This window comes from Calidris pugnax, unplaced genomic scaffold (assembly GCF_001431845.1).
Source record: "Calidris pugnax isolate Ruff unplaced genomic scaffold, ASM143184v1 scaffold13, whole genome shotgun sequence".
Classification (NCBI taxonomy): domain Eukaryota; kingdom Metazoa; phylum Chordata; class Aves; order Charadriiformes; family Scolopacidae; genus Calidris; species Calidris pugnax.
The window spans coordinates 9,669,502-9,689,151 of NW_015090810.1; the positions used below are offsets into that span (position 1 = coordinate 9,669,502).

The following is a 19,650-nucleotide window of genomic DNA, read 5'->3' on the forward strand; positions in this document are numbered from 1 at the left end:
CAAGGCTCATTTTGGTAAAACACCTAACACAACTTCTTCACTCCCTGTGCAGCCTCCACCATAAACAGAGGCATCTCAGTGACATCCCTTCCCCTCCTTCATCTGCTCTTTGTTTCAAGTCCTTAAAATTATTCCTTTTTTTGGCTTCACACTTCAACCACAGAGCATGCAACATAAGCTTGACACTTTCTATATATAAAGCGCCAAACTCGCTCTGCGTGCATTGCACAGCCACACTTGCCTGAACTGGGGACATTCCAGCTTGGACGTAAAGCCCAAAAAAGACCTACTGTAACTACTTATATGGCAGAGTAAGGATTATTTCACCAAGGGTAAGAATAGCACAAATCTGAAAATCTCTGACAAACAAAACAATTCCTCAAGATCTGTCAAGACAACATCCCTGTAACGCAAAGAGGACGTGCGTGGGAGGAACTAGCACAGTTAGGTCCTAGAATATTCAGAGCCCACCCAGCACAGGCAGATGAGATGCAACATCAAAGGCCCTCCAGGTACCAGCAGCAGATACCTCTGTTGCTCTCCCTCTGGCATAGCCAGCCATTCCCTTTGGAACAGGGCTGCGGAGGCCTGTGCAGAAGGTAGCAGGGACATTCTGTGTATCACCTCATCTTCACTGCCTCCTGCAAACAGGCTTTTGCAGACTGAAGAACCCTTCTTGAATCTTCATGGAAATGAATATTCTGGTTATCACACATTCCCCCATTCCTCTAAAACACCTCAGGGATGTAACTCTCTTTTCAAGCTGCTTTATTCGGGTGATCCTGAAATCTCCTTTCCTTGAAATCTGGGTATCACCCACCTCAGTTAACACACTTGCCAAAACATTAGGGTTTGCTATATGTATTAAAGCCATCCAACATAATCTAGGCTGCACCCTTTAGGTCTCTTTAAAGAAATAGAAATGGGAGTTTTCAAGAGCACCTACACTGGCACATATCCTATCAGACAGGGAGTTTCACTTGACAACCTGTTTTTGCCAATAGCAAGTCCACAATTCCCTAGTTCTGGGTCCTTACGACTACTACTTCACAACAGTTTGCAGTCTCATCAGCTGGGAGGATGACAAGTGTTTATGGGGCTATGGCCCAAGCCAAATCACAGAAATGAGTAGCTGGAGGTAGAAAAGAATGAAATCATTTTAAACTGAGTCTTCTGCAGGAAGAAATATGCTCTTGCAGCTGCTAAGGTGTTTCTAAAAGCACGGCTCTTGGTAGCACTTTCTTAACCCTGGTCCAGCAGTCTGTCACAGCTCGTTAAAAATGACTGGTCTGTAAGCTATGTCAAGGAAGATACCCAGTAACAACAGGATTTCCTCCTAGGAAGCAGATATGATAAATGGCCAAACTGACAAATATGTCCTTGACAAAACCAGACAGATAATGCTGATCAGAGCAGATACACACCAAGGCAAAATGCCAAACACTGTGCATGTAGATGGAGACATGAAAACCAACGTCACGGGCTGATTATCTGTCACGTCCTGTTAAAACTGAGACCAGTTAATCCAATTGTGGTAAGTTAAGGTAGGCAACGTGCAGAGGCAGTCAATGTATCTTTTAGTACTATTAATTATCACCGGATTTCATGGCACATAATGCAAGAAAAATAAGATTAAAATCAGTTGCTTATGTCTGAATGACAGCTATTAAAGGCAGTACACTAGTGATCATAAAGCTTGGGTGTAATTCCAAACTCCACCTCAAGTTTACTGTGTCTTTTAGACAGCATTCTTCTAAAGGTATTTTGATGCAAAACCCTTTTTAAAATAAGGGGAAAATGACCCAAACAATGAAAGAGGAGACAATGTAAAGCACACCCAAAATTTGCCCTGTGATTGTTTCCCTTCTTTATTTGTAACTCAGTATAGTGTTCTGCTTCTCCTACCTTTCCACTGCTTTTAACATAAAATTTCATCAGCACTAGGGTTTATCTTGTCTACATGGTCTTGGACACTATTCTAACACTAAAACAAGCTACAAATACTTCCAACTGGGCTAGTTTATAACTTGAACTTTGCTTCTATTTCCTGTGATGGGGAAAAACCCAAAATACCTAGTAACTACAACTTACTGTATTTAAAACATATGCAAGGATTAAATTGTATGGCTTATCTCTATGTACCTTTCTTTTAAGGTTATGGCAAGGCATTAAGCTTAATTATTTACTTTTTTGCTTCTTTAAAAAAGTTGTTAATGTGGAAGTCCTGTTATATTTGAGCAGACTGCAATCCACAGTAAGACAAAGACAGCTCTCTTGGGAATGAAACAATAATCTGTTGTGCAAGATGGAATAGTACACTTTTTTAACAAAACCTCAAACACTTTTTTTTAAATGATAAAAGATTTTCATACTTCTACTGGCAATTCTATTTGGAGAGGAACAGTGTAAGTTGATTTAGGGTTTATACTCTTATCCAATCCATTTTGCTCCACTTAACCCAACTCTCCAGGCAGATTCTTAAAAAAAAAAAATCAGTTTAAAGGGATTTCTTGGACATAAGGAACCTCTGGAAAACCTGATAAAAAGCTTGTGACTACAGGGTCCTCAAACAAGGCAGACATTGAGCATAAGTTTTTGTAATGCTTATTCTTGTTAACACACATCACACATCCTTTTTGCTGGGAGCAAGCAGCAACTAATGCAACATTTCAAAGGAATTACTTACGTTCTAAGCCCGGCATTCTCTAATACCAGCTCTTCCAATCGATTGGACCTACTCACCACCCGCAGTATCTGCTCACAGACATCAGTGGACTGCCACAGAAAAGACAGAACAGTGTTAAAGAACACAAACATGGAGCAGACGGTTATCGAGTTATAAGCTGTACGTTGTAATGGGATCCAGGCCACGATGAGCTTTTTGTCATACATAAACAATAAGTAAGAATAGCAGAAACATCCCAGAGAGAGAGTCAGATGGCGACAGAGAACTTCTGGAAAAGACTTAGGGAAGCGAGAGGCAGATTAAAAGCAAGTCATTTATGAAGCTGGCCACCCAAAGCAGAATTTTTATAATGATAATAAAAATCCCAAACCCTGGGATTCAAAAAAATGCTCACTTAATTTCTAAAGAAATCTTGTTCATATGCATGCTAATCCTGCAGAAGAACATGGCAACTAGTGCAAAGGAGAATAAAGCCTGACCAGGAAGATGTTATAAGGAAGACAAAGAAAACCAAGAAAACCTCCAGAGCAAAAGCACTCTAGCTACAGGTCCTCCAAAGACTCCTAAGGACTAGGGCTTAAGGGTCAGTGTATTTCAGTATGAATTCTCCCAGCACACATAGAAGTAAATCCCATCTCATGATTTAACTGTTGTTCGATTCTAGAATTTGTGTGGACATTTGCAAGTACCATGAACAAAACACGATAACAAAAGAGTTTGTTTGCTTTGCTCGTTCAAATAGAGAGATAAAACCTTAATGATTCAAAAGCCATACAGTGAACTCTGTATCTCATAACCTTTTATTATAATCTTTTATTTCACTTCTGGATTTGTGTGGGTTTTTTTTTGTCACAGCACGCACTGACCAACAGTCATGTGAAATCCAAAGCTGAATTTGCATCACGATCACAAAGTGCTGAAACTATTGTTATCTGCCTTTAAAAACAATGCAACATTCGTACCTGGAATATTTGTGTGTCTAATGACAGTGTGACTTTTTCTAGGATTTTTTACATTTTAAACTAATTGAAACTCCTAAGGAAGAAAAAACCAAAACAAACACCTGATCTACCACACACATAAAATCTTATTAATTCTTTATACAGTAAAGGTGATGATTTTTTCTAAAGATTGTCAACTCAGCCATCTTCCCAATTCTGTTTTTGCTTTCCATATTTCAATAATTCAGAATATTACCACAATGCTTGTACAGCAGTGTGATTGCAAGTGGAAAATTTCATGCATATACTATAAAAACACTATGGATACCATCTATCAAACACAATGTCAGGGACTCATGAGGCACAAAGCATTCAATGGCCTCCAGATATGTCTGACCTCATACTGACCCTCAGCAGTGTTCCTATGGCACAGATTTATTGTCCAACAAATTCTGTTTTCCTGGTGGTTTTGACTGAAAATGGAATAGAAGATTTTTTTTTTTTTGTTTGTGGCTTGGATTGGGGTTTTTTTAAGGAATTGGTGCACTTTGAAGGTTGACAAGGATTGTTTTTCACAGAAAAGTTGCTAAGAATTTCAAAAAACTTCCACGGAAATATCTCAGACAGATAATATGGTCAGTTCTTGTTCTAAGCAAACTACACCAGCCCGTCTTCTAACTAAACAAACTATCTCATTTCATTGAGGCAGAAACTGATTAATTGCATTCTACCTTTTAACAATGGCGATTTCAATAGTGAACTACAACAGGATTAAAAATATTTCCAGTTTCATTCTACACATAATTCTGAGTAAGATGTCCCAGCATGAAAGAAAAGTTTTTTGCCTACTCTTCTGCCAAGAATCACATAAGGTAGTTTCTTCTGGGTTTTCATGTAAAATGATAGCTTAGGAATGTAATATGCACATTTTCAGATCAATAAAACTGCATCAATTTTAAAAAGATGAGACTTGACATTCATTTTTAAGACAAAAGTTTCTGGATTTAATTGTGAAAGCAATTTCTCAAATCACTAACTCCACCTGTGACTATGAACTTCCAAGTTTAGAAGAAACAGCATATTCTGATATCTTTAAAAAGTCACCTAATTACTGATTTTCTTGGTCCTTTCTTCAGTAGCCCAACTTGTTTAGATTTGCCCCCTTTTTGCTTTTTCAAAAGAAAAACTGATGTAGAAAAGTATCAATGTCACACATCACTACATACTTACTACCACACAGGGTTACTACACACTACTTCAGACAATTGGGAGAAAAATTCATCAACTTGCAATGAAAATTAAGAGGAAAAACCTGCTTTATATGTGAGAAAAAAAACCAACAGAATCCTGATATTTTCTTTCTATCTCCAGAAAGCAACTGAGATTTCTGGCTGCTTTAGAGTTAGTTTTCTGTTTAGTCACCCAATATGGTTTAAGGGAGTTAGCAACACCTCACGAAGTAGTTTTATGTGCTACTGCTATTGCCCAACAAAGTTTTCAAACTTTATTCACTTGAAATTTTGACAAGACCTGACTCTCAGCAGTGTTTCTATGGCATGAATTAACTATCCAACAGTTTGCATTCTCTAAAACACAGCACAGCCTGGTAGGAGCAAGTATACCATTTCAATTTATTACTTACTAATTTCAGATCCTTGGAGGACAGCTTTGTAAACCACTGATTATACTCCAGGGCAGCAACTATAGGTATTAAGTCTCTAGAAAAAGAAAAACACTTTTACACACATTTCATATAACTGTCAGCTTTGGTCATTTGAAGTTATCTCTTAAGTGTTCTTCCATATCTAATTCCCCATGCTTTTGCAATGCTAATTGCCTAACATCGCCATTACAGAAAGTTCTGCATTCTACAAAAGAGAGCACCACCAGTGTCTTTCTCGTATTGTAATACAAATTTTTGACTGGCCAACTGACATCCATTCTAGCATGAATTTTTAAACCTGGAATTTGTCTGGACTGCCATTCCTACTTTTAGCATTACTTTTTCTTCAGCCTGTGACATATTTAAGCTTCTTAATCACCTCTAATTATAATTGAGCATGACACTAAAAAGCTTTTTGGCAGTCTGATGATTTAATATAAATCCATGACTGAATGCTTTCAGAGAACACCTCTTTTTCTTATTGCTATAGTTAAATTCCCCCAGGAAGCAGGAGACCTGCAAAAGAATAATGTGACTTGCAGCACAAACCCTTCTTAATTGTAAAAGGGATTTCACAAATGAAATTCTAAATTATTCCCATTTTCTTCATTCCAAGCCTCTTAATGTGATCTGCTCTCCCTCTGTTGAGTTTCTCCAGTAACAGACGTTGATAAATGTCATGTCTGTACAGTACCCCCCAGCAGAATCATCCATCGAGCACTAGCATATGATTTAGCAGCACAGCACTTGGATCGCTTTGACACAACATGTTAAATACATACATACCTCTGCATTTGGACTTTACTTAGAAACCCCTTGTTTTTATAGAAGAGCTGTAACATACATGAAGTTATTCAACCAGCAAAATAGTGCCATCCAAGCCTCTGTTTTTGCAGGGAGAAATTTAAAAGTGTTGGTTTTTACAAGCTAGTCCTATCCCCCCACCTTTTCATTCAGGACATATGCAGGTAGGCACAGCTCTGCACTAAACAAGCAGCACCCTTCTCACATCTTCTTCAACTTCTTCCTCTCCTTCATTTTTTCCTCCATGAACATTTAGACACTTCAGGGTGGTTGTTAAACATGTAGGAAAGCCAGGACACAAGGCAACATCATATGGACAAGCCTTCAGCAGGCTATATTGGGAACTGCAGTTGCTAGATTTGGAAGTACAAACCCATCACTAAGGTAACAGTAAGAAGGTGCAGCATTTTGCAGCAAAAGACTGTAGCCCACCAACTGTGAAGCTCATGCAAATAGACTGTTTTCACACTTCTGCAGAGGATCTAGTGTGCGGTGCCCTTCAAGGACTAAGCCTGTTTTCCATCATGTTCACAGCACACATCACGTCTCATGGTGAATTCATTTCCACTGGCACAGTAGAGTCTTATCAACTTCATGAAGTGTACAGATTTATTTCCATCCACCACATTGTTTTCCTCCTACACACACATTTATCTCCATGTAAAGCAGAAACTGACTAGTGAAATGTTAGGGCAGGAAAAAAACAACCCAGAGGTATTTTCCTCTCAGGCTGGGCAGGCAAGAACTTTGCTAGGGAGTAAGAAGTGTCCTCCTTTGCCTTCCCTTGGAGTGATCGGTAAGAAGGTAATGAATTAGCAGCTTTGATGTCCCTCTTGCCAGTGCCTTTGCCTTGGAAGTGAAATGAACGTAAAAGTTGGTTTTTTTCAGGTCTAATTTTGGTTTATCCACCCAATGATAACCATCCAGCTACAGCTGGCGATGAATGCTGCAGGCTGAAGACATTGGACAGGCTGATAGTACCACCATCACACTGGTGGGGCAAAGCAGTTCATGCTGTGGACCACCACTCCCAAAAAGGGGCAGAAGAGACCACCAGCAGATGTATTCCAGCAGCAGCACCAGTTCCACCAAAGGAACAGAGGGACAATGATTGGGGATCACTGGTTGCAAGTGTTTACACCACCAGGGAGCTGGTAAGCCAGCCTGGAGGGCTGGAAAGAGCTCAGTATCTTCTGGGCAGGAGAGTGGCTGCAGACAGAACTTGCCAGAGGCCATTCCCTTCTCCCATCTCCTCCCCTGGCCCCTGAGGGAAATGGCTGAAGGACAGGGGATGCTGAGAGTTAGCGGGAAGACTTTCAAGAAGTTAAAGAAACGTTGCTGCAGCAGGACAGGAATGTTTTAAAACAAATCAACCCAGCTGATTTGCAAATTCTCATCTTTAAATAGTTTAGTCTTCTGCAGTATTCAAGGCCTGTTTGTTCAAACCCTAGAGAAGCACAGATACTGGCACGCTTCAGTAACATCAACTGCTAACCCCTCCACACCCCCGCCCCCCCATCCATGTGCCTGAAGACAGTGGAACCTATGCCCAATCTGCAGTAGCCTTCCTCTCTAGAAATTTCACTTTGTCAGATTCCACCACCTGATTTTAAGGAGAAACTATATAGGTTAGCCTTTATTTATTATTTTGGTCAAATTTTTGAAGGTGCTTCTGACCAGTGAGGGTCCTTTAGGAATTTACCCCATTCCTTCCCTTGCTTTGAGCTTACCTAAGCTCATTGTACTCGTTACTGAGTTTTCCTTTTCAAAATTGTATACGGCTTTATTCACTTCATTCCATTAAATTCTAGATGTGATACTAACAATGATCTGAATTCTTTTGCAATATACTATGAAAGAACACTAACAACCATTTCCAAAAGCAGGGCCTTCTCATAACTTCCCCTTATATTGAGTTGCTTACATTGAGTTATATTGAGTTGCTAATGTTTATTAGTTTGTTTACTAAACTACCATCCAGAATAAATTAAGATTTCCAACATGTAAATCTGTGCCATCTTATAGTGGAAACAGATTCTGTTCTTCTGGAACACAGAAAATCTCTCCAAGCTTCAGCAACATTCAAATTTCATTAATGCCTTCACATTTTTTCAACATCTCTGTCCCCCAGTGTATTTAAGATGGCAAGAAATCTAACCAGGGCAAAGGAAAAAACGTCTAACCAATCATGCTTTTCTGACCGTTTTTTGAATGTCCAAATATGATAAAACATATGCTACACAGATGAAAATCATGCTACTGCGTGAAATAAGCCCTGTTCACTTTGAGTCTTTTTTTTTGTTGTTTAACAATTATATGGTTCACAGCACAACATCAGACAAAACCTCAGAAGTCACGTTCCCATGTGGCAAGCCATGCTATGCACTCTAAGTGTCAGACACTCTGGGAACTTAAATTCATCTATAATTCATGCCAACTTATGTTGACCTCTAACAGAAATGCTTTACTAGGAAAAACACAAATAGTTTATTTTTGCAACCCATAGCCCCCGTATCTAGAGAACCTGTGTACCCATCCTACCTCGCTTCAGAGCTACTCCACAACATGAAGTGTATAGCTTTAGCGATCCCAAAAACGTAGGTGGACAAGACATACAACAGTCTGTCAAAATCCAAAGCATGATGGCATATTGTTAATTTATAGTACCCTCACTGTGCTAAATATATGACAAAACACTCACATGTCTTGAATTGACTGGCATCTCAGATCCTAATTCATATTTTAATGAATATCATAAGGTTTTAGCTTCCTAAAAAAATTAGTTTTCTTGAAATTGCAATCCAAAATCATTTTCTTAGTTCAGTCCTAAACATGTAGAAACTTTCATCACAAGATGGATTCCACGGCATGTAAACGGCTCCCAAATTGAATCTTTGGACTTATACAATCATGGGACTTTCAATAAAAGACTTCTATTAACAACAAAAATATATTTCCTCAGTAATGACAATTTTGTAGGGAATACTTCAATGAAAAGCTCTGTGAAGCAAGCAACCCTTTATTCCATTTTCTGAAAGCCAACTCATTTGAACTAGCTGAGACATTCTAAATACTTAAAATACTACTTCTATCTACTCTTTCCTACTAAGTAATATTTTTCACCCTTCCATAAATTGTTCAAACATGTAATTTCTATTAAAGCTGGGTATCTGTAAGTCACTTTCTCAATAATGCCCCATGGTGTTTCTCAGCACTTCCACCTTGCAATATGTTTAAAGCATTCTTATGTTCTTGTCCCACATTTGCTTGTGCTGAATAGTATTCCTTTCCTTATCTTCTCTCAGCAAGGCTAAACCAACCAGTCTTTGGCTACATTTGTTATGCACCAGCTGCAGCCCCTTACGTGAGAAGTCAGTCTTGTTCGACTTACTTCTGAATTAGCCAACACAGGTACAACTTAGTAACTCTGCAATGGGATTCAGTGCAGACTGTGAAGACCCATCACAGAAGTTGGCTAAGTATTTGAGTGGGGTTTGTTGCAAGTTTACATACTAGACAGCTTAAACTGCAAAGAATGCAAAAGACTCTTAGTTAACTACTTCCAGGTTCAACCTTCCTGTTACAATATTTTAACATCGTACCTCTGACAGATTCTTGATTCTTCCACTGGGCTTTCCCAAAGAAACAAATGCTTTCTCTATTTTATTTACAGTTTCTTAAATTTGTCGTTTTCCTTGTATAATGATGGGTTTTAGTTAAGACTTCCTCCCATTTCCTCCTACTTAAGTATCTTCAGATTCAACTTTCTTAAAATCCATTTTTCTCAGCTAGCTAAATTCAGTAAACCAAATAAAACACTTAGCTAAGTTTCAGCATCTCACAGTAAAATTACCGTCAATTAGTTCCTTTCTGGAAGTACACATTTTTTGATAGCATCTATTGCAAGTGGAGAAACTACTGGCTGGGATTCAGTTGAACAACTTAAACCTTCTACTGACTTGCTGACAAAAATAATTTCCTTTACTGTGTACACCATGAGAAATACATTCTGCACAAGACTGCATAATTTCCTTTTTTGCTTTGCCCACCAGATGTAGTCGCATGTTTTCTCCGCTGAATTTGAGCTCTTATATCCGCCATCACAGGAAAAGTATCTATCTGTTAACTTTTTGGAGTGCTTCCAACAGCGAAACATATCTTCTCAGGCTCCTCAGTGAAATGTGCTCTCTATGGGGCTTTTGTGCAAAAACAGTAGCTTTGTGCTGAAAACTAAAAACACTACAGATGGTAATTTCAGAGGTCTACACATTCAAGTAACAGTTAAAGGACCATCCCACTTCAGTAAGGGCAGGCACACCCTACTATGAGGGGGAAACAAGGAAATTCTGCGAAATATTAGCATGATTACTGCATATTGTTTACCTGTGGTCAAGGTGACTGAAGTCTTGCAAATTCAACTCTCTGGTATCTTGTGTCAGATAAATTGTATCGACATCCTGTTAGAAATATATAACCAAATACATCTTTACAGAACTATTGGGGTTTTTTTTCCACGTTCTGTGATTTACTTGCTCTTTCGTCATTTGCACAGTTAACTGAAAAGAGCTCCAGAACAAGACACATACTTACCCACTGTACTTCTTCTCTATAGGGAAAGCCAAGCCAATCACAAACACAGGCATACATCTGCGAAAAGCCTCCTAAAAACAACCCAAGAGAGCAATTTAACATAATAGTAAAACAAGCAAACAAACATACATCTAAAAGCATACTTTAATACTTAAAGATCCAGCCTTCCAAAACTCACTCTCTTTTCCTCTCAGAAGGCTGTCCATTGTGCTGCTGAAAGAAACTGAGACTATCCTATCTTTGCCCAGCAGGTTGCAAGAAAGCTTAAAATAGTACCTTCAGCTACCAATCAGAAGTCTGCTCCATACTAATTACACCTTAAAACTAATTACACCTTTACAAGCTTCTGCCAGAAATAGAATTAAACTTCCTGACTCTGCAGTCCCAGCCTTTTTATATTTGAGCCTTTAAATTCATTCTCACCACAAGGTCCAAGTTCTGCCACTGTCTGGCTGTCCCACAGGGCCTGGAGATTAGCCAGTCTTTCTGAAGGCTCCATAGTTACTTTTTTCAGAATCCTCCTAGATGCAAAAAGGGGGAGAAGAAAATCATTCATTACTTTGAAAGTATTTTTTAAAATCAATAAATCTTCTTTATTTCAAGTACAATTTTAAATAAGCATATAGGAAGAATTATCATTTTTAATACAAACCACTTCTTTGCCAAGTCACACACATCATGAGGCTGACCAGGAGTAACAGTTATTTGTCTCTTCTTTCTTTCTAATGGTTAAGCCTGGGACTACAGGAGCAACTGAGCCCTTTTCTATGACAGGATCACCCAAGCTAAGGAGAATTCTGACACTTGACTAACACAAGGATGCCCAAAATAGGGGAGAGACAAGGGTATTACTTGTTGCTCTGAAACTACAGCTGTTTATACAGTGCTTTTATTCAAAGAGCCACAGAGCATGCTCAGTAGTAACTACATGTAGGCTCTAGGCTGCACTCTAGATACCCAGCTGCAATCTTTGTAATTTGGTAGTGTTCTTCCTCCTCTAAATAAAAACACAATCCCTTCCTACCTTTAAGAAATTATACCGTCTGCTTTTCTGAATGACAGGACTGCCTCATAGACTGCAGAATTCCATAAAACAGAGGGAAAGAAATAATAAAAGATATTAATGGTAGAAACCTCTTTCCCCCTTTTTCCTTGTTCTACTCTTACATGCTCTGCATAATTCCAATGTCTTCACTTTGGAAAGTAATGCCATCTGAGAGGAAGGCAAGAAAAATGGTTTCTTTTCCAGGAACCAAGCTCTCCATGCAGCTACACCAAAAGTTCGGGTAATGTTCTCAAGAAAGCCCTGAGAAAACATGTTTAGGTCTCAAGGCCTTCCCAGATGCCCAGACAAACATGCACAGCCTTGCAGCCCTCTTCGCTCTTCTCTTTTTCCCTACATTTCTCACATCATTACTGAGCTTTTATGGCAAACCCGCTCACAAATATTCTCTTGTATGTGTGCTTTTTGAAGGGAGAGCTTGATCTCCATCAAAGCAGTTAATAATATTGCTACAGAGATAAACTGGAAGTAAAAAAAATAAACTGCCAGACAGTGTTGATGGACTTGATTTCCTACTCCACCTACAGGAAAGGTGAATAATAGAGAGATGCACCCAAAATAAAACATGTAAATTTAGCCTGACTGTTCACATCTAATGTCTGCTATGAAAGATCACTTCCTCTTGAAAAAAATTTTTGCACAGTCTATTTTCTCTAATAGTGCTGAAAATCAGGAGCTGAAGAGAGTAATAGTAGAACTGCATGATCTGGTAGAAAGTGATGAAGATGAAGCAGGGACAGAGAGAAGAAATAAAATAAGACAAATAAAAACTACTGACTGTTCCTGCAAGATGATAAAATTCAGAGGCACAGATACAAGAAAAACAACTAAAAACCCAAAGACAAGAACAATGCATAAAGAAGCGGAGTGAAAAAGCTAGAGAAGGAGATGTATAACAGAAGGAGCCAGTTACACCATGGCAAGTATATGAGAAGACTGCCCAGGGCTCGGTTTTGAAGAACAAGGCTCCCAATTATGTGCATCATTTCACAAACACTGAAAGTAAACAGAACTTTTCCCTCCTCTCTCAACTCAGATTTTACTTCTGGGGAAAAACAAAACAAAACAAAACCCTACTACATATCACAGCTGTTTATGGGGAAGGGAGTAAATTACAACAAAAAGCCAGAATCTAAGCCATACCTGAGGTTGGAGAGGCAATAAAGTAAAATGAAAACTTAAGATTCCAAATACCTGCATTGCCCTTCAAAAATGAAGGCTCTTTTGACCTTAGAGAGCATGCATAGCCTATCTGTGCTCTGCTCTGCCTCCTGGTTCTGTCACGTACCTGCATAAAAGCTTAGTGTGTGCCTCAAGGTGTTTCTCATACCCTCAGTTCATTTCTGAGGTCAGAGTGGGGAAATCAGTGGACAAAAAAGTGGTGGCTTGTCACCCTTTCCACACAATCATTGCCACAAGAGGTGCCCTAAAAGACACTTACACTGGGGAGAGTCCAGGGAATATCTTCCTGAGGCAGGTCCCAATGTGTGCCAGCACCTCATTCACATCCTCTGAAGAAGCCATCTTCATGGAGATGCTGCATTTCTCAGTTTCCATAATCAACTGTAAATAAGAGGGCATCATATAATTCATGTCCATTTAAAAGGGAGAGCATTCTGAGTGCCAGCTGAATGCTCCGCATGCCAGTAGAGATCTGTTATTCTTTAAGATATGACACAACAATGCTCCAGGTAAAGTTTTTGAAAGTTGTTCTGAAACGTACAAGACCCCCATAACTCCAACTTTGCTTTTCCTAACAGTGCCCTGCTTCCCACGGGAATAAAAATTTCAAAGGATCTTGACCTCAGCTGACACTTTGAAAACCAAGAACTTTTCACAGCATTGTCCTCCTTTGAAACACGTCCCAGAACCCCAGGAGAAGCGAGCGCAGCTTGACAGGAAACTATTGAACGAGTAGGACCTGCTTCCTCCAGCAAAAAGTAAAAGTCTTTAATGGCTATGATCCTCTGGAAAAGCTTTAATGCTTTGATCTATGTCGTTTAAGAAAACGTTAAGGTAATATATTGTCTTGGTTCAGATGAAGCAGTAACTCAGCTAAAATAACTGTCCTGCTGTCTGGGGGATACATGCTTCAGCTACAGGGAAAAATAAAGCCTTTTGCAACTCATCTCTGTTATATACTGAGTGTTCAGAATCAAATCAGATTACTGTATGAGTGACACATCGAGCCTGTTGCTGCTTTCAGCTGCATCCCAGGAAGCAATGTAGTATTTCTGTCTTCTCCAAAGTGAATATTCAACACAGCCCAAGTTATAAACTCTTTTAGATGAAGAGCTGTGCCTACACAGTAAGAAGTTAACATTAGGAATAAATAAGAAGTGTAGATAGAAAATATGAGAGGGAACACTACGTAGTATGTTAAAGATTGTTTTTTATTGAAACTGGTTCCAAGGTCTCTTTTGGTTTCCAGTTCCTCTAGGGTCATCGCCCAGACAATCCTCAAAGAGGCTGTACTGGCCCAAAAGCACACCAAGAATCTTCACACCTTTTCCTACCAATTCAACTCCTCTCTGAACCTGTTGATGTCATTCCCTGAAGATGAATGAGTGGGCAAGTTGCTGCTGTTTTTCATCACCACCAATATTAACTCAACACTTCTCTATATTGCTCTGTCCATTTATTCACTTATCTTACAGTGGGAAGCTCTTCATGGCTTTCTGCGAGACACCAGGTACAAGACTACGTCCTTCAGGCATAATGAATATAACACACTGTTTGCAGGAAAACTGCAACTCCACCATTTGCCCCATCAGCAATAATCTGGGATTCAACCTGCCTTCAGCTCTAAGTCTTACACATTTAAAACACAAACGAATGTAAACATACAAAACCTTAAGAAGTATTTTATGAAAATGGTATGCTAAGTGAAGCTGCTGAAAATCCCTTATAACCCTGCTAAACAGTCATTGTCTATGCCTCCAGGAACAATCAGCCTTAGCTACCGTGTTTTTTTAGTATCTTGAATAAATAAAGCCAAAAAGACTTACACAGAATATATTGAATGTCTCCCCACTAAAACAGTAAACATCTGGACCTTTTTTTCCCCTCTCCTTTAAGGAAAGCTTCAAAAGCCAGGTTAAAAAGATGACATGTTAAACACAAAGAGATTTTCAGAGTTCAAATAAAGTGTCAGACGCTCCTATTTTTAAAAAGCTCTTTAAAAGCCAAACACATATGAAACACATGAAGACTTTGATACAATTGAACTGTCAAATCTTGTCAACATGTTCATCTCATGAATGAAAAACCTATTAAAGGCATTCTTCTTTTCAGCACCTTCTCTTTGACGTTCACTTTTTTGGAGACATAACTTGCTGTCAAATATATTTTGTGTTGTACACAGTAATGGCACTGAGAACAGTAGTAAGCAAACCACTTCTGCCTGCAGTGTAAGCAGTAGCTTTTGGCTTCACCATAAATGTTTATGCCACAGAATCCATTCAGTCTTGCTTGGTGATGATCATGCACCAGCTGCCATTGCTCTGCCACCTCTGAGAAAATTACTCACTGAAGAGACAAATGAAAATGTGTACCATGTTGAACTAGAAAAAAAATGTATTTCTTATTGTCACATCACCTGCACAACACATTCCTAAAACTGACTCTTTAAATTCTTATAATAATTGTTAAGGTTTTAAAGCAGCATGAAGATAAGAATGTAAACATACAGTGCGCTCACTGGATGGGGAGAACTCTACGTGAGAGCATTACCTCCTTGACTGGAACAGATTTAGCAATGAGTAAACAAGTATCTTTTATCTAGAATACACTCACCTGACCCGGTTTACTGGAAGTTACTCCTTGGATTTCCAAGTAGCTGAAAGTTAGTTCTAACTGTAGTTAAAAAAGAAAATGCCACATTAGTGCAAATATCTTATTTTTAAAAGCACTTACACTTTTCAGAAAGGTTAAGAAAACCTCGAATGATGCTACTGTTGTTTTATGTCAGTTTCTGTAATTGACACTAAGTATTTGTTAATATCTTATCTGGTTGTATTTTACACTAAAAGAATGCTTACTTTTGCTTGTTACAGGTTCAAATGTTTATCAGAGGTTAAAGGGATACGACACTGGACCTTTTACTGTAAGCTATAAGCACATAAGCTTATAATAAAATTTATGACAAAATTTTACTATAACAAGCATTGTTCATACAATACCCTACTGATGTGTACTCCTGTGACTGAATACTCATTAATTACAATACTTACAGTATCACATATTACTCTCTCATTATTTACACTAACCATAGGTGTGAAATATGTTACTGCACAGAAGCTGGAGGGACATGCACACACCATCTTTTATATATACATGTATAAATAAAAGTACCATACACAGATAAGATAGATACAGATATAGATATATATATATATTCCATATTACTTTAGCATGTCTAAAAGTATAAGAGGAAATAATACATTAGCTTTACCTGAGTGGGCTATCTGGACAACAGCTGAGATATGCAGAAAGAAACAAACCTCTTGGACTGAACCATAACTACAGGGCAAGACATTAGCCTGGTCATTTCCTTTTATTTATCATTAAAACCATTGTAACTGAGCAGTCTGTTGGAATTGCACGGTTTCCTGTGCTCTATCTTATCCTGGGTTCACAGTCAGGGTGCTCCCAGGCTAACAGGCAAAGGCTGTATTACTCTCTTTCTGTACTTGTGACAATCTTTTTAAAAGACAATCCTGAATGGTACTCAGAACCCGGACGTAGGTCTCAAGACTCCCACTCTGCAAAGGCTACAACAGCACGGGAGTCGGGAACATACCATTTTCCAGCAATAAGTACCAGCTAAAAGTTTTCCAGAAAGCAGCAAGATACTAGGTACAGCTTCTAAACACCAAGGTCTTACTGGCAAATCGGCAAGTAGTCACAAACAGTCTTACCGCAGAATGAAACGGCCTAAAAAATTCCAGTTAAAATCGTTATTATTTAGAATACACTAAAATTTAGGGATGTTTAATGAAATAGAAGACCTTTTTAAAGCACTTAGCCACATTATCCACTCACAGCTGCAGAGACTAAAGGTGTTATTACTGTCTATTTGTTCTTTGTTGCCTATTTTCTGAATCCTTTTCCCTTCAGTTGCCCTTATGATTTGAGAGCATCACAAGACACAAGCACCACTCAGCCGTTTCTGTGTGAAGTCCACCAAAAACATAGCTTAGTGACCAAACTTCACCCTGAACTTTCCCTGAGGAGTCTTCACGTGCTTCACTTCACTTATTCTGCTGCAGGGGCAGCATCCTACAGTTTCAGACCTCAGGGGCACCATGGCAGGTGTTGACAAAGTGAGTGTGCACAGGGAACTGAGGCAGGAGAGGCAGAAACGGCAAAAGCATCTTCTCAATGCCCACACTGACCTCCTGCATTTTTCCAACATTCACTTTTCTTCAGGCCTCTCCAGCACCTTATTTCTAAGCTAAGACTGGCAATCTTTTGTAATGACAGGACATGGTCCCATCCAATTCATTCAGGCCAGAAAGAAAAAATAAAATAAAATTCCATAGCAGCTCTTGCTGTTGGCTACCGAAGTCAGACTACATGTATAGAAGTGAAAGACACTTTTTCTCCAGTGAAGTAAAATTAAACAAACATATGATACTATCTAACATTTGTTTACCCAAAATATAATGAAATTTTAGGGAAAAGTTTCTATGATTGAAATCCGTCCTGTTTTGTAAATTATTTAGCTACCAGATTGAAGGTTCTGCTTTTGCCAACATACTTTGTATGTGTAAACATATATATATGTACACACAATCAAAAATATCTTTCTACTCCTGAGAAAAGTTTACACAGCTCCAGACTCAAGAATTCAATCTCCAAAAATCCTCTTGCCTAGAATGAGCAAATACCAGGAAATGTGGCAACACCCCTACAGTTCATCTTTGGTTCAGTTTTCTACTTAAAAACATGGATTTACAGTCCTTGCTTTGCAGTAAAAATACAGAACACATTCTAAACATCATCTACCTCAAACTATGAAATAATTTTTAAAAGGTTCTAAAAAGCATAATCCCATTTATTACCTAAAATTATATTTTTTAAAAATCCTCTTAAAAGGCTATGAGTGCCTCTTATTTAGGAACCCTTCAATTACGAAGACAGCTAATTTCACACTTTCCAATTTTTTCAATCAAAACTTAATGAAAGCTGGCACTAGAAATATGTTCGCAAACCTGAATTACACTCCCACAAATATTTCATACGCTCATCTGTGGGCTTGATGACACATCCAACATTTACTAATGTTGCAACTACATTTTATATAGACTGTAGCAAGGATTAGTAAACTTTAAGGACAGCACTTCCTTTCCTATCAGTCCACCTAGATTAGTGGAAATGAACTGGTTGGACCTGAGTGCCAAGTTAGGAGGTGGCCATTGCAATATCCTTGCACTAAGGATAATTGTGGGAGTTGATATTACAATAAATAAACCTTTATTCCTTTTAACTTTGATCCTTGTTTAGTAGATACATCTCAACAGCATTGTTCAAGGACAAGTGAAGCTTGCAATCAGATGTAGTAATAACAGTCACTCAGAACTGGCCATCTCTCAGCATACTCATTTTTGTGAGAGAACCCTGCAGGACTAAAGCGTCTTTGCTGCATGTTCTCAGCTCTCTCACCAGCAGGTACTGTGTGCCAGTTATATGGAAGTTCTTGAGCTCAGAAAGCTTCTGGGCAGCTTTTAAAAATAGTACAGACTTTAGAAAAATCTAGTAAATTTCACTAATCCTGCTAAAAAAGAGATGCATTTTCACACATACTAACAATTGTTCAGATATACAAAGTTTAATTTTGACATAAACCATGAGCAGATGCAATTTATTCTGATCACCTTTCTTCTATTTGTACAGCTATTCCTTAGTACACTGAGCCCTACCCTTTAAGAGCTTTTTGATGAATTACAATGGCTTTGCTATTATTTAACAAGATTACCATCACCACCTGTCCATCATACTGCCATTGCACTGATGTCTGAGCTGTTCATCAACTGGCTGTGTTTCCATGCAACCAGTCACCGAACCCTGCCTTAAAATAGCAGGCTGCAAACTGCAGTGATCCAAAAGCCAATAGACAAACAACCAAAGATATCTCTGCTGCAGGGACAGAGTGACCAACTGAGGAAATACATTTCAGCAGAAATTCAAGTTAGTCATCCTGTCTGTCAATCAGCATCTTCAAATTATACATATGGTATGGCCACATTTACCTACCAATCATTCCATTTATTGACCCTATTTTTTCTATAAAGTACATATACACGCACACATATACATACTTACACACAGGCATACACACAAAGTAGAATATATGCTGAATTCCCATTCACTGAGGTGTTCCTGCACATCAGTCACTTTCATTCACATGAATGAAGGAAATTATCCTTCTCTGCTACATCATTATGAATTGTCACAGGAATAGATAAAATAATTCACTGGCATTGGCAAAGCAGATTGGCAAGATGCTTTTCAAAATGAACCACAGAAATCATCAGAGAACAGATGAATTTAATAAACTTCAACATAGTTTCTAACTCCAAATCACATATGACACTACGAACACTAGAGGGAATAACAACATCAGCTTGTTTAGACATAAAAGGTCCTGCTACAAAGATCATCAAGCTTATCTCACAATTCTTCAAGTTGGTGTTTCCAACATTCCTCTTCACCCACCTGCATTTCTAGAAGTTAAATTTCCTCTGAAACAGTATATACAAATTGAGAAATCAATTTAAGACAGACACTAACAGAAGCACCACTGTAACTCAGCACCATGCAACATACCATTCCACAATTATTATTTTTTTAAAACAGATGCACAAGTAAAAAACATGCTAAGTTTATGCAACTTAGTTTA

General features: G+C 38.5%; 1 protein-coding gene across 1 annotated transcript in view; it reads right to left on the reverse strand.

The window, feature by feature from the left end:
• The window catches only part of LRRC16A (leucine rich repeat containing 16A), a 184,020-nt gene that overhangs the window by 92,619 nt on the left and 71,751 nt on the right, over nt 1–19,650 (reverse strand). The window contains exons 3-9 of the mRNA XM_014938618.1: nt 15,543–15,602; nt 13,189–13,310; nt 11,108–11,205; nt 10,685–10,755; nt 10,478–10,551; nt 5,270–5,345; nt 2,687–2,775 (exon numbers count right to left, since the gene is read on the reverse strand). Coding sequence (XP_014794104.1) covers nt 2,687–2,775; nt 5,270–5,345; nt 10,478–10,551; nt 10,685–10,755; nt 11,108–11,205; nt 13,189–13,304 — 524 coding nt within the window. The 5' untranslated portion in view covers nt 13,305–13,310; nt 15,543–15,602. The remainder of the gene's footprint in view (nt 1–2,686; nt 2,776–5,269; nt 5,346–10,477; nt 10,552–10,684; nt 10,756–11,107; nt 11,206–13,188; nt 13,311–15,542; nt 15,603–19,650) is intronic.